This window comes from Jaculus jaculus, chromosome 18, assembly GCF_020740685.1.
Source record: "Jaculus jaculus isolate mJacJac1 chromosome 18, mJacJac1.mat.Y.cur, whole genome shotgun sequence".
NCBI lineage: Eukaryota > Metazoa > Chordata > Mammalia > Rodentia > Dipodidae > Jaculus > Jaculus jaculus.
The window spans coordinates 49,593,645-49,608,491 of NC_059119.1; the positions used below are offsets into that span (position 1 = coordinate 49,593,645).

Genomic DNA, 14,847 nt, shown 5'->3' on the forward strand with positions numbered 1-14,847 from the left:
AGAAGACATTCTTTTTTTTAAATTTTTTATTTATTTATTTGAGAGTAACAGACACAGAGAGAAAGACAGATAGAGGGAGAGAGAGAGAATGGGCGTGCCAGGGCTTCCAGCCTCTGCAAACGAACTCCAGATGCATGCGCCCCCTTGTGCATCTGGCTAATGTGGGACCTGGGGAACCGAGCCTCAAACCGGGGTCCTTAGGCTTCACAGGCAAGTGCTTAACTGCTAAGCCATCTCTCCAGCCCTAACTAAGACATTCTTATAAGCTCTAAGCATTCACATGTCCCAAGATCTTTCTATCTGCCTAAAACTGCTCCTCTCTCCGGAGCTCTCTTACCTGGCCCCATCTTTGGTCTGGCATCTTTATCTTTTCTACATCCCAAATCCCACTTCAAACAAACTGATGTTACCTCCTGCTATTATTTCAGTCTATCCCTCCTCCTCTTGCCCTATAACCGGATCAGAGCCTCACATTCATGTGAGCCACTCCCTCGAGTCTTTCTTAGAACCTTCACTATGCCACCAACAAATGTATAGACCTCTCAGCAGAGTAACCTGTGAACAACATGCACGTGCATGATCCTACTGCAAAGCCTGAAGGGCTCTACTTCATCCTGTAAGTTAAAGTTCAAAGCACCTATTTTAATGAGACCAAAAAAAAAAAAAAGACAAAAGCTGCCGCCACCACCGTGAACTCTCCAGCCTCTTCTCCAAAGGAGCTGTGCTCGTTTACGGGGCTCTGCTTCAAGATTATGTCTGACCCACGCTGTCTCCTAGCCTGGCCTATCTTCCCTGCCCATTGCCATTCAATACAGCTAGCTCCTATTTTTCCAACGCTCATCACACATAAATCTCTGAGAAGTCACTGTTGATCCAACAGGCTGAATTATTTCTCCATATCATTGCTATGCATTTCAATAATTGTACTTTTCACATGCCTTTATAAATAATCCCATACCCACCTTTCTCAATGGATTACGAAGTTACCTGAAGATGGGAGTGGGCTACTATTCTTTTCAATATCCCTCAGCCCACTGTGTTGCTTGTGACAGCTGCTTGGTCATATACATTTTGCCTCTGCCTGCACGCCAGCCTAGCTGTCCCACAAGCTTCTAGATTCTTCTGGCTCTGCCTCTCATTGCAACAGGCACAGTGGGATTACAGACACATGTACCACTTTGTGTATGGCTTTACATTGGGGCTAGGTAATTAGCACTGAGGCCTATAGACTTGTAAGCAAGTGACTTTATTTAACAGCTAAGCTACCTCCCCACAACAACTTTTTGTTTTAAAAGAAATGAATTAAATAGAGGGACTGCTGTTCCTAACCACTAATTAAAAAATTATGGGCTGGAGAGATGGCTTAGCGGTTAAGCGCTTGCCTGTGAAGCCTAAGGACCCCAGTTCGAGGCTTGGTTCCCCAGGTCCCACGTTAGCCAGATGCACAAGGGGGCGCACGCATCTGGAGTTCGTTTGCAGAGGCTGGAAGCCCTGGCACGCCCATTCTCTCTCTCTCCCTCTATCTGTCTTTCTGTGTCTGTCGCTCTCAAATAAATAAATAAATAAAAAATTAAAAAAAAATTACAAGGAGCCGGGCATGGTGGTGCACGCCTTTAATCCCAGCACTTGGGAGGCAGAGGTAGAAGGATCGCTGAGAGTTTGAAGCCACCCTGAGAATACATAGTGAATTCCAGGTCAGCCTGACCTAGAGTGAGACCCTACCTTAGAAAACCAAAAAAAGAAAAAAAGAAAAAAAAAAAGAAAGAAAAAGCTGGGCATGGTGGTGCACGCCTTTAATCCCAGCACTCGGGAGGCAAAGGTAGGAGGATCACCATGAGTTTTAGGACACCCTGAGACTACATAGTGAATTCCAGGTCAGCCTGGGCTAGAGTGAGACCCTAACTTGAAAAACCACACAAAAAAATTTAAAAAACAAGCAAAAAAATACAAACATAAAAAAACAAGTCTGTAAATGTTTGAGAAATAATAACAAAATTAAGGTAAGTCAATATTTACTTACTGTCAATAGGTTAGAAGACAGAAATAACAGACATATAATAACATCATATAGAAGTAACTAATCTACCTTAGTATAGTTTCCATTTAGACATTTTTCTGTGAATACAAATAAATGCAAATAATGTAATTCTATACTGTATTTACTACCTAACAATATACATTATAGCATTTCCCATAGCATGAGATATTCTTTTACAGCATTTAAAGGGCTTCAAAATTATGTGACTACATAAACATGCATTTAAGGTACTGCCTAGCTTATATCCAAGCTGATTCCAATATTTTTATTATAAATCATGTTGTGTAGGGATTCTTTCTAGAGTAATAAAATGTTCCATAACTTTTGTTAGCTTGTTTTTATTTTTATTTATTCGAGAGAGATAAGACAAAGACAGAGAGAATGGGTGTGCCAGGGCTTCCAGCCACTGCAAATGAACTCCAGATGTGTGTGCTCCCTTGTGCATCTGGCTGATGTGGGTCCTGGGGAATTGAACCTGGGTCCTTTGGCTTTGCAGGCAAATGCCTTAATTGCTAATCCATCCCTCCATCCTATCCCTTATTTTAAAAGAGTGAGAAAGGGGACTGGAGAGATGGCTTAGTGGTTAAGGCACTTGCCTGCGATGCCTAAGGACCCAGGTTCAATTGTCCAATACCCACGTAAACCAGATGCAAAAGGTCGCACATGCATCTGGAGTTCGTTTGCAGTGGCTGGAGGCCCTAGTGTGCCCATTCTCTCTCTTCCCTCTCAAATAAATAAGTTAAATTTAAATTTAAAAATATTTAAAAATAAAAGTGAGAAAGGGCTGGAGAGATGGCTTAGCAGTTAAGGCATTTGCCTATGAAGCTTACAGACCCATGTTTGACTCTTCAGATCCCACATAAGCCAGACACACAGTGTACACGCAAGTGTACAAGGCTGCACATGTGCACAAGGAGTTGCATGCATCTGGAGTTCCACTGCAGTGGCTAGAGGCCCTGGCACACCAATTCTCTCCCTCTCTCTCTCTCACTTTCTCGCATAACAGAAAAAGGCTAGTCTGTTGGGCTTGCCTCAAAAAAAAACGTGAGAAAAATAAAACATGCTGTGACATTTTTATATTCAAATCTTTTGAAAATTAAAACTACTTCCAAAGGACAAATTTCTTGAACCAAGATGACTGGATTAAATGGTATGATTTAAAAATATTTGATATTGGGCTGGAGAGATGGCTTAGCGGTTAAGCGCTTGCCTGTGAAGCCTAAGGACCCCGGTTCAAGGCTTGATTCCCCAGGTCCCACGTTAGCCAGATGCACAAGGGGGTGCACACGTCTGGAGTTCGTTTGCAGTGGCTGGAGGCCCTGGTGTGCCCATTCTCTCTCTCTCACTCTGCCTCTTTCTCTGTCTGTTGTTCTCAAATAAATAAATAAATAAAATATTTATAAAAAAATATTTGATATTTATCTATCTGCTCATTCAAACATATTTACAGATTTAACCCTTGGGCCAAGGCATTGCCTAACTCTTCCAGAATGCCACTTAAACAAGCAGATTTCTTAGTGTCAATACTGGGTTTCAAAAAAATGTTTTTGTTGTTGTTGTTGTTTTTGTTTTTTGAGGTAGGGTTTCACTTTAGCCCGGGCTGACCTGGAATTTACTATGTAGTCTCAGGGTGGCCTTGAACTCATGGTGATCCTCCTACCTCTGCCTCCCAAGTGCTGGGATTAAAGGTGTGTGCCACCATGCCAGGCTGTTTAAAAATTTTTTTTTAATATCTTCTATCAAATTTGAATAATGATACCCATTATATAAATTTTTTCATCAAAATTATTAGTAACAGCAAAATGTTTTCTCCTCTGCTCATTCATCTTTTATATTTCTTGAAATTTCTACTATATCTACTTTGTCTTCCATTGTATATTTTGGCCTTTATCTACCTTTGTCACTCATCCTTTACTTACTATCCCGAGAAATTTTGTTAACTACAAATGATCTTAACTGTGTTTCATACATTTAAAAGGCCTTTTCAAAATGCTTCATTTACATCTTTATTGATGTAGTCAACTTAGTTCTTTTCTATTTTTGCGGGTTTTGTCTTTGACGTTATACTTAAAAATACCCTTCCCTAATATGATGGAGAATGGAATTTCAAATGGGAAAGTGTGGGGAGGGAGGGAATTACCATGGGATATATTTTATAATCATGGAAAATGTTAATAAAAATTAAAAAAAAAAACACCCTTCCCTACCATGAAACACGATATTCAGTGAATGCGTTCTCTGACACCCACTTTTCATGGTCCATAAAGCTTATTGATGTAGCTGCACTGGACGTGTCTGGGTATGGAGTCCTACCTTCGTGAGCAATCCCTTCACTGTGGGCTTGCCCTCAGGCTGCAGGCAGACGGGGTTGGCAGCTTGTACTCGAAGAACATTCTGTAACACTTTTATCCACTCTTCCAATATATTGGGAGAATCTGCAGTCAGGTAGTAGGTGTGCTTTTCAGTGGTCAACTAGAATGGATGAGGAAGCAACAGGGAAGGCGGTTGTGAAGGTTTGGCCGTTTTTCAAACGGCATTATTCAACATGAAGACAATCATGCTAGCTCTTGAATTGAGGGTCACCCAACTCCATCATAATTTAGGACACCTTAATGCTTCATAAGAATTACAATCATTAAATTAAAGCTGTTAACAACAGTTTCATAATATTAAATTCTGGGGTCATGATTTTATATCTCTACTCTAACATTTTCTTTTTCTCCCTTTGCTATGATACAAGCTCCTGGTTGTTGAAATGAGGAGAATGGCTGGAGATAGCAATAAATAACACAATTTTAGCAATAAAAGAGATCTTCTCTAGTGAGACATGAGAAAATGAGCTACACAAAAAGGGAAGCTCTTGGCACAAACACGTAGTTAGTTATTGAGAACTCATAATTTTCCAATCTCAAATTGACTATGTTGCAAAAATTTCAACCATTTCACAAACTTAGAAATGATTCATACTCCAAGTGAAAGACTTCTCTCATTTACCGTTTTAAGCCTTTAAGTCATTCTCAATTTACTGAAAGTATAAATCACCTTTTGGGAAAGTGTTGTCTTCTGTCCTCCAAAGGAGCAAGATTAAATAATAATAATAATAAGATTAAGCCAGGCGTGGTGGCGTGCGCCTTTAATCCCAGCCTTTAGGAGGTAGGAGGATCGCCATGAGTTCAAGGCCACCCTGAGACTACATAGTGAATTCCAGTTCAGCCTGGACCAGAGTGAGACCCTACTTAAAAAAAAAAAAAAAAAAAAAAAAAAAAAGATTATTGAAGATGTTTAAAATACCAAGTGTCTAAAGCCAGCCGTAGTAGCAGAAACCTTTAATCCCAGCTCTTGGGAAGCAGGGGTAGGAGGATTGTTGTGAGTTCGAAGTCAGACTGGGCTAGAGCGAAACCCTACCTTGGAAAAACAGAAAGACAGAAAAGAACAGCAAGAGAGAGAAGGGAGGGAGGGAAGGAGGGTCTGAATCTGTATCTCATTAGCCAGTTTTAAATGCAGCTGGCCTTGTGTGTGGGTAAAAAGAGAGGCCGCCACATCTCTGGTGAGAGTTAGCCGCCTATAGCTTTCCTCCCTTGAAGTTCATGGGAGAGCTGTCATTGTTGGATTCCAGATCAAAACTCTCTTCCAAACATTCTTCAAATGTCTATTGTGACTAACATCTTCTTGGGGATTTCGTTAGCAGGTAACGCTTTCCCCTGAAATATCTTGATATTCTGAGAGCTGAAAATACTGGGAAGATGAAATATGGAAGAGCAAAAAGGAAGAAATGGTAAAGAACAGTGGGAACGACTCACTTAGTTTAGCTTATATTACAGGTTAAAAACAAAAATTTTTTTTAAGCTGGGCATGGTGGCACACGCCTTATAATCCCAGCACTCGGGAGGCAGAGGTAGGAGGATTGCCATGAGTTCGAGGCCATCCTGAGATTCCATAGTGAATTCCAGGTCAGCCTGGGCTAGAGTGAGACCCTACCTCGAAAAACCAAAAAAAAAAAAAAAAAAAAACAAAAAACTTTTGTTGTTGTTGTTTATTTGCAAGGGGGAGAGAGAAAGAGAGAGAGAATATCTGAGGGCCTTCAGCCCAGCAAACAAACTCTAGATGTATGCACCACTCTGCACATCTGGCTTTATGCGGGTACTGGGGAACTGAACCTGGGTCATCAGGTTTTGTGGGCAAGTACTCACCCACTGAGTCATCTCTCTAGCCCTTATATATTACAGTTTTAACTAAGGATCAAACTAATTCCAAAGCAGGTAAAGAATCAGCCAGTCATCCAATCTCCTTCCCGCTAGCTTGGATGCTAAGAATTGAGTTTCATATGCTACCAAACGCATGATGAGAATGTACCCAGAACTATGTACCTGAACTGTCTGTTTGTTATCGCCTCTTAAAATACTGCAGGATGCACTGAGTTCAATATGGCCCTGGGGTTTTCTGATCACATCACTCTGTGGAAAGGAAGAAAAGCAAATGTCAAGAAATCAATGACGATGGCAATAAGAAATGCCTCATCTCATTAAATGTGTAAATAAACTTTTCATCGCAGAGAAGCAGATCAGGCAGGAGTTGGATGTGCGGTTTGAGGAACTTGGGATAAGCAGGCAGCACTTTCCACTCACCGGAGACTTGTAGTAAAGTAATTCTCCACCTTTAAGGACAAACCACCTCCGCTTCCAAGTCTTGACTTTCCCACTCATTTTCAGTAGATATCCAGATTTCTCCAATGGCTCCTAATTTAAAAAAAAAAAAAAGTATATTTTAAGCTGCTGTTGATTGGGACATCAAACTAGAAGAGTTGTTAACATTTAAGAGTGAGATCCAACGTTTACATTTTTCCCATTATCGCTGGAAGACGAGCAGATCTTCAGCAGCTTCTGCTCGGGCTGCGCGTACTCTGCGTCCGTAAGGTACGCGTCAGGAGGAATGGCGTAATCGCTTTCGGAAGTCACAGAGGAGACAGACACACCTAGAAAAACCAAGACGTGGGACTGTAGCAATGGTGTAGTGGTAAAGGCGTTTGCCTGCAAAGCCAAAGGACCCAGGTTCGACTCCCCAGGACCCATGTTAGCCAGCTGAACCAGGGGGCGCACGTGTCTGGAGTTTGTGTGCAGTGGATGGAGGCCCTGACGTGCCCATTCTCAATCTCTCTTTCTCTCTCTCTGCCTTTTTCCCTCTCTCAAATAAATAAATAAAATATTAAAAAAAAAACAAAAAACAAGATGTGAACCAGGTCAATGTTGAGTGCTGGGGTGGTCCAGATGCCAATTGTGAGTTCTCCTACAACATGTTACTGGTTCCTAAATCATAAACCACCCAAGCTGGATTTATTTTATTCCTATTCCTTTGGCCATGAAGAACTTTTGTTTGTTTGTTTTTGTGTTTTTGAGGTTGGGTCTCACTCTAGCTCAGGCTGACCTGGAATTCACTTATGTACTCTCAGGGTGGCCTTGAACTCACAGCAATCCTCCTACCTCTGCCTCTTGAGTGCTGGGATTAAAGGCGTGCACCACCACACCCGGTTTATGAAGAACTTTGAATGCAGAAAACAGAACTAAGGGCTTGGGACACAAATCTCCAAGGGAGCCAGAGGACTCTAAATCATATTTTGGTAACACTACAGTCATAGCTGTTCTTATACACAGTATGCAGCCTACTAATGCACATTTATTTACTAATTTTAAATAAGTATATTTTTTTGTTTGTTTGCTTTTGTTTTTTGTTTTTCAAGGTAGGATTTTACTCTGGCTCAGGCTGATCTGGAATTCACTATGTAGTCTCAGGGTGGCCTCGAACTCTATGATCCTCCTACCTCTGCCTCCCAAGTGCTGGGATTAAAGGCATGCGCCACCACGCCTGGCTTAAATAAGTATATTTTTGTGTTAACATATAGGCAAATAAAAATTGAACCTTAATTTACCCAGATTGTCAGAATAACATTTTAAACTACTTAATTTCTGTTATAACTTCTAAAGTAATTTCATATAATAATGATTTCAGGGCTGGAGAGATGGCTTAGCAGTTAAAGCGCTTGCTTGTGAAGCCTAAGGACCCTGGTTTGAGGCTCGATTCCCCAGGACCCACGTTAGCCAGATGCACAAGGGGACACACGCGTCTGGAGTTCGTTTGCAGTGGCTGGAAGCCCTGGTACGCCCATTCTCTCTCTTCTCTCCCTATCTGCCTCTTTCTCTCTCTGTCACTATCAAATAAATAAATAAAAATAAATTTAAAAAATTATTTAAAAAAAAAGATTTAGAAATAGTGCTGGGGTGATGGCTCAACAGTCAAGGAGTTTTCCTGCAAAGCCTAATGACGCAGGTTCAATCCCCTAGTGCCCACATAAAGCCAGATGTACAAAGTGACAAAATGTATCTGAAGTTCGTTTGCAGTGGCTAGAGGTCTTGATGGGCCCATTCTCACACACACTCTCTCTCTCTCTCTCTCTCTCTCTCTCTCTCTCTCTACTTGCAAATAAATAAATACAAATATAAAATATTTTAAAAAGATTTTAAAATATTATAGTCAAGGGCTTAGAACCGTATTCATTATAGTACACATCATCTAAAATTTCTTTACTAATTTAAAGGAATGTTGGATAATGCTAGCCTTGTAATTCTACTTTTCACTTACTTGACTTGGGCAAAAACAGTTGTGATAATGTTTTTATTTTTCCAAAGGATACCAAAAATTAGGAACCCCAGTGGTCAACGTGACTAAGCAGTCTAAGGTCCAGACATGACAGCCCAGTACCAGCGTGCCAGACACTGCCCCTGGGTTACAGCATACAACCAACCAACACTGCAGCCTTCATGGGCACGGGACACAGATCCCATCCTGATGGAGGGAGACAGATGAAGTAGGTGCTACAAAACCTACGACGGGGGCCTGGAGAGATGGCTTAGCAGTTAAGGCGCTTGTCTACAAAGCCAAAGGATCCCGGTTCGATTCCCCAGGATCCACGTAAGCTAGATGCACAAAGGGGAGCACACATCTGGAGTTTGTTTGCAGTGGCCGGCAAGCCCATTCTTTTTCTCTCTCTCTGCCTATTTCTGTATTTCTCTCTCTCTCAAAAAAAAAAAAGGAAGAAAGAGAAAAAAAAGCTATGATAGGAGCTGACAAAAGTCAAATACAGAGGTATGGCAACAGAAGAGGGACAAGTACTGCAATTTAAACAGCGTGGATCTCACTGAGGAGGTGATGCTTGTGCAAAGGGAGGGGAGCCAGGCAGGGCAACACACACCCAGCATTGGGGAGACAGAAGCAGGAAGAACGAAGGCTAACCTGGCCTCAGAGCAAGTTCACATCTAGCCTGGGCTACATAAGACTCTTTCTCAAAAATAAATAAATAGATGAGAGAGAGAGTGAGAGAATACCATGTGAAGAACTCACTAATGCAGAAGTCCTAAAGTAAACTCATGACCAGCAGGATTGAGGAATGAGTGCCAGTGAAGCCAGAGCAGAGTAGGAGAAAAGAAAGGAGAGGATGTGAGCCTCAAAGACATAGAAGAGTAAGAAACATTTAGAGACCCTCAATGGGGAACCCTTGCCGTATTCTGAGCCCCCCGTTCCAACCTCGGTGAGCAACATGAGAACAGGGAAACTGGGGGTGGGGGGGAGCCCAGTTACTACTGAAGTGGAGGCGTTGGAAACGTCCAGGGGTTCCATGCAACGTGGCTTGAGTATCAATAGACACTGATGCCACAAAGACTATCATAAAATACACAAAACTTCTTTAAAATCTACTGAACATTATAGATCTGCACAAAATAAAGTCACAGTTGTTTTCCATTTCAATATCAAATTAACCAACAACAACAAAAAAATCCACAAATCTTTTTTTAGATTTGGCAAAAGAAGTCTACCCCAGAAATTAGCCCAAATGTCACAAGGTAGCTATAAAAACATTTTGCCAATTATCTCCCTTTATTTCCACAATAAAGTTTTTGTTTTGTTTTGTTTTGTTGTTTTTTTTTTTGTTGTTGTTGTTGTTGTTTGAGGTAGGCTCTCACTTCGGTCCAGGCTGACCTGGAATTCACTATGTAGTCTCAGGGTGGCCTCGAACTCACAGCAATCCTCCTACCTCTGCCTCCCGAGTGCTGGGATTAAAGGCATGCACCACCACGCCCGGCTAAAGTGATTTTTAATAGCAAGAAAAGGCAGAAGTAAGCAGAAACTAAAATACAAATATCTCGGTCCTGAGCCAATGATCTTGGATCCAAACAAGTACTTTGATTCTTTTTAGAAACCCTATTGTGGACAGAGTTCTGACGCCTTTAATCCCAGCACTTGGGGAGGCAGAGGTAAGGAGGATTACTGAGTTCGAGGCCACCCTGAGACTACATAGTGAATTCCAGGTCAGCCTGGGCTACAGTAAGATCCTATCTCAAAAAAAAAAAAAAAAAAAGAAAAAAGAAAAAGAAAAGAAAGAAAGAAAGAAAGCAAAGAAAAACAATAGGAATGCAATGGACTTGAATGGCATTGTCCCACCCATGGGCGCTTTCCCCTTACCTCGCTTCATGGCTCGGGGGCTGCCTGGCCCACTGCGGCTGCGTGTGTCTGACTCGGATGTCCGCGAGCTGGACCTGGAGCTGTCATCTGTCTCGGAGCCTGACGACTCATCCAGGAAAGGGCTGCTGCTTATTTGTGTCGCCTTCTAAAGTAGAAGAGCGGGACAGACTGCCTGTACCCACCTCTAAGGTGACCTCACGCTTTATGCACAGAGTGCCTTATAGAAAAAAGTCATCACAGAATACAATTTGTTGGAGAAATACAGAAACATATTTGGCCGTTGGGAAAGCCATGTCATCAAACTTCATTTTCTCATTAACTAGGAATTTGCCAATTTATAAATGATTTCTGAAAACATAAATAAGGCTGTCGATGTTTGAGAGGCCTTGCTTTAATTAGGTACTTCTGGCTAGGAAGGAGAGCCTGGCGTGGACATAAGGTTTCCATTACATCATTAATAATGTTTCTTTTATATAATAACAACCTAGGGCGGGGGTGGGGTGGGGGGAGGGCAGGTAGGGGTGGGTGGGGTGTGAGGAGGAACCACATGGAAATGGAGGCATCCCCTTAATTATCTTCTCCAGACTTTTCCATTTCTTTCTTTTCATTACATATTACTGTGAACTCTTAGAACTGTCGACAAAGAGGAAACCTTTGTAAAATGCTAAGAATGGAATCTGGCACGTGAAGAAACGGTTTTGCTGATGCGCCATGAACAGAACCATATGTCTGACAGTAACCGTGTTGCATTTTACCCCCTTCAACGTTGCATACACTGGGGTTGTCATATTCTCGTATATCAGAGCTGTGTAAAGGCCCGAAGCGCTATAGGACAGCATGGTGGCCGAATCTGAAATGGAAAACAACAGTAAGAAAAACACCCATACGTAGCTGGACATGGTGGTGCACACGCGGGAGGCAGGGGTAGGAGGATCGCTGTGAGTTCGAGGCCAGCCTGAGACTCCATAGTGAATTCCAGGTCAGCCTGGGCTAGAGAGAGAGAGAGACCCTGCCTCAGAAAAAGAAAACACTCAAAAATATGACATATGCTTCCTATTAAAGAAGACACCTGTGGTTATTGCTATTAAAGAGTGCACATGTGGGCTGGAGAGATGGCTTAGCGGTTAAACGCTTGCCTGTGAAGCCTAAGGACCCCGGTTCGAGGCTCGGTTCCCCAGGTCCCACGTTAGCCAGATGCACAAGGGGGCGCACGCATCTGGAGTTCATTTGCAGAGGCTGGAAGCCCTGGCGCGCCCATTCTCTCTCTCTCTCCCTCTATCTGTCCTTCTCTCTGTGTCTGTCACTCTCAAATAAATAAATAAAAAAAAAAATTTAAAGAGCGCACATTTGATTACTAACCGTAGTGTTCTTCAGGAATTGTGTCGCGTGTAGGCTTATATGTGTACTTTTTGCTTTTCGAGATTGATTGGTTTTGTGACACTACCTTGCTACGTCCCCGTGTGCATCTGGCTAACGTGGGACCTGGGGAACCGAGCCTCGAACCGGGGTCCTTAGGCTTCCATCTCTCCAGCCCAAGCTAGTGTTTATTATGTAACCCAGCCTCGCTTCAAACTCGCAGCAGTCCTCCTGCCTTGACCTGAGTGTGGACCCCACAGGCATGCATCACTCACTCCACACACTTCTCCTGCATGTATTCTAGCTGTCTGAGTAGACTGTAAGCCCCTGGCGAGCTAGAAACATGGCTTTTATTTCGTTGGCATGTCACCCGTGCTCAGCTCGGGCTTTTCATAAGCTTAAGTAACTACGGACTGATTCAGTAAGTGGGCCCTTTAAGAGATGTTCACGGGCTATTCAGAGCCCTGTTTCTGACAAACTATTAGAACGCCATCATTTTTAAGATGACTCTGATGTTAGAATATAATTTTCTGAGCCCGGCGTGGTGGCGCACGCCTTTAATCCCAGCACTCGGGAGGCAGAGGTAGGAGGATCGCTGTGGGTTCGAGGCCACCCTGAGACTCCATAGTGAATTCCAGAGCAGCCTGAGCTAGAGTGAGACCCTACCTCGGAAAAAAAAAAAATATATATATATATATATATATGTAATTTCCTGAATGTTAAGAACACAAGACAGCTGGAAAGGAAAAGTTTTCTCTGCAGTATTAACTAGTTGTAGAATAGATAGTGGACTGGTAGAAAGGGCTTTGTTCCAGACTTTTCTGTGAGGTTCTTTGGGTTTTATTTTGTTTTTGAGACAGGGTGTCATGTAGCCCAGGCTGGCCTCAAACATGAAGGCTAGCCTTGAACTCTTCATCCTCCTGGCCTCCACCTCCCACGTGTTAGGGTTTTTTGTTTTTTTTTTTAATAATGGACATGCACAGTTTCTGCAATAAGTTTCTTTAAAGGAAAGGAGAGAAACAAGTACAAATCAGTATTTTTGTGACTTTAAGCAGATAAAATGCCCTAAATCCTCCACTTCATGCTCCCTCTTTTCAGGTAAACATTGTGAAGTGCTTTCAACACCAGATTGGAAAGTACTGGTGCCTTTATGCTTAGACGAAGTTCAACTTTAAGACAAGTTAGAAACCATTCCTGAATGCTTTTATAATTTATTACAAAATTTTATCGACATTTAGAAAAGCCTTACTTAGTGAGACAGCAATACAAAAAGGACATGCTTTTTAAATACTTTTGAAAAGACTAACGTAAAAAAAAAAAAAAAGGGCTGGAGAGATGGCTTAGCGGTTAAACGCTTGCCTGTGAAGCCTAAGGACCCCGGTTCGAGGCTCGGTTCCCCAGGTCCCACGTTAGCCAGATGCACAAGGGGGCGCACGCATCTGGAGTTCGTTTGCAGAGGCTGGAAGCCCTGGCGCGCCCATTCTCTCTCTCTCCCTCTATCTGTCTTTCTCTCTGTGTCTGTCGCTCTCAAATTAAAAAATTTAAAAAAAAAAAAGATGCACGATAAATTTTATCATCTCGACTATGACTTAAGTGCAAAATTCAGTAAGGCTGAGTTTATCCTCAGTGGGGTAAAACAGGCCTGTGGGAGTTTTTCATCTGAACAGTAAACTCGCTAAATAGTAACTCCTCTTTTTTTCCCTCCTCTTCAGACCCTGGGAACTAAAATCCATATTCCGTCTCTATGAACCTGATCGCTCTGAAGGTCTCACTGAAGAGAGCACATGCCTTTGCCTCTTGTGGCTGCCTTATAGTACGCTGCCACTTGGCACCCATCTTTAAGGCTCACCCACATCAGAGAGCGCAAAAACACTTACTTTTATTAACATTCTCCATACTGAAGGCTTCAGACATTCGGATGCCTGATTTGGCTACAGCATAAATTCTGCTTTCCTAACGTAAAAGAAAGGTTGAACAGGGTGTTTAGGACAAAGAAATTACTGGTTTCAATACATATGTTTTCCATTTGCTCTTCAGATAATATTCAGTAGACTACGGCAATGCCAATAAAGTCGGATCATGATTTATATTTTTGTTCCCAAGTTTTTTCTTGGTATCTCAAACGTATTTTTATTTATTTGAGGGGGTGCAGGGCCTCGTGCAACTAGACATGAACTACAGAGGTACATACTCACCACCTGGTGTATCTGGCTTTATGTGGGTACTGGGGAATCGAACCTGGGCCAGCAGGCTTTGCAAGCAAGCAACCTTAACTGCTGAGCCATCTCTTTAGCCGCTTGCTTGGTATCTTAAATTCTTTGGAAGATATAGGGACAAAGTATGAGACATCTTATTCATAGTCCTTGACTAAGATCAACACTGCCTTTAATATGCTACCATTCTAGATGTGGTTAGTTTTTTCTTTTTCTTTCTTCCTTTGTTTCTTTGTTTCTTTCTTTTTTCTTTTTAAGGAAAACAGGGCTGGAAAGATGGTTTAGCACTTAAAGGTGCTTGGCTACAAAGCCAAAGGACCCAAGTTCAATTCACCAGTATCGACGTAAGCCATATACACAGGTGGTGCATGCATACATTCTCTTTCTCTCTCTCTCACATAAATAAAAATAAAAATATATCTAAGAAAAGGAAAACATCACTGTAACACAAAGCCAGAAACTATTCACAGTCACTGATGACATAGAAATATCTTCTTTACTAATCTACCATTCTGGAAAATGATTCAAGGAAAACCTTGATGTCACATATCATAGAATAGCAATAAATGCTATCACTTTCTTATTTCAGTGTGCATTGCAATAATGTTTAAATAATGCTCGGGATAAAAGAATTAAATAAATTTAATATTGCATTAGGATTGTAACATTTTGGGCTGGAGAGATGGCTCAGCAGTTAAGGTGCTTGCCTGCAAAGCCTAATGGCCTGCG

General features: G+C 42.0%; 1 protein-coding gene across 4 annotated transcripts in view; it reads right to left on the minus strand.

Moving 5' to 3' along the window:
- Positions 1-14,847, minus strand: part of Plekhh2 (pleckstrin homology, MyTH4 and FERM domain containing H2) — a 132,008-nt gene that overhangs the window by 53,496 nt on the left and 63,665 nt on the right. For all 4 annotated transcript variants that reach the window (XM_045137439.1, XM_045137440.1, XM_045137438.1 and 1 more), the window contains exons 9-15: positions 13,783-13,858; positions 11,305-11,399; positions 10,550-10,694; positions 6,874-7,010; positions 6,664-6,774; positions 6,406-6,492; positions 4,352-4,510 (exon numbers count right to left, since the gene is read on the minus strand). In XM_045137439.1, coding sequence (XP_044993374.1) covers positions 4,352-4,510; positions 6,406-6,492; positions 6,664-6,774; positions 6,874-7,010; positions 10,550-10,694; positions 11,305-11,399; positions 13,783-13,858 — 810 coding nt within the window. The remainder of the gene's footprint in view (positions 1-4,351; positions 4,511-6,405; positions 6,493-6,663; positions 6,775-6,873; positions 7,011-10,549; positions 10,695-11,304; positions 11,400-13,782; positions 13,859-14,847) is intronic.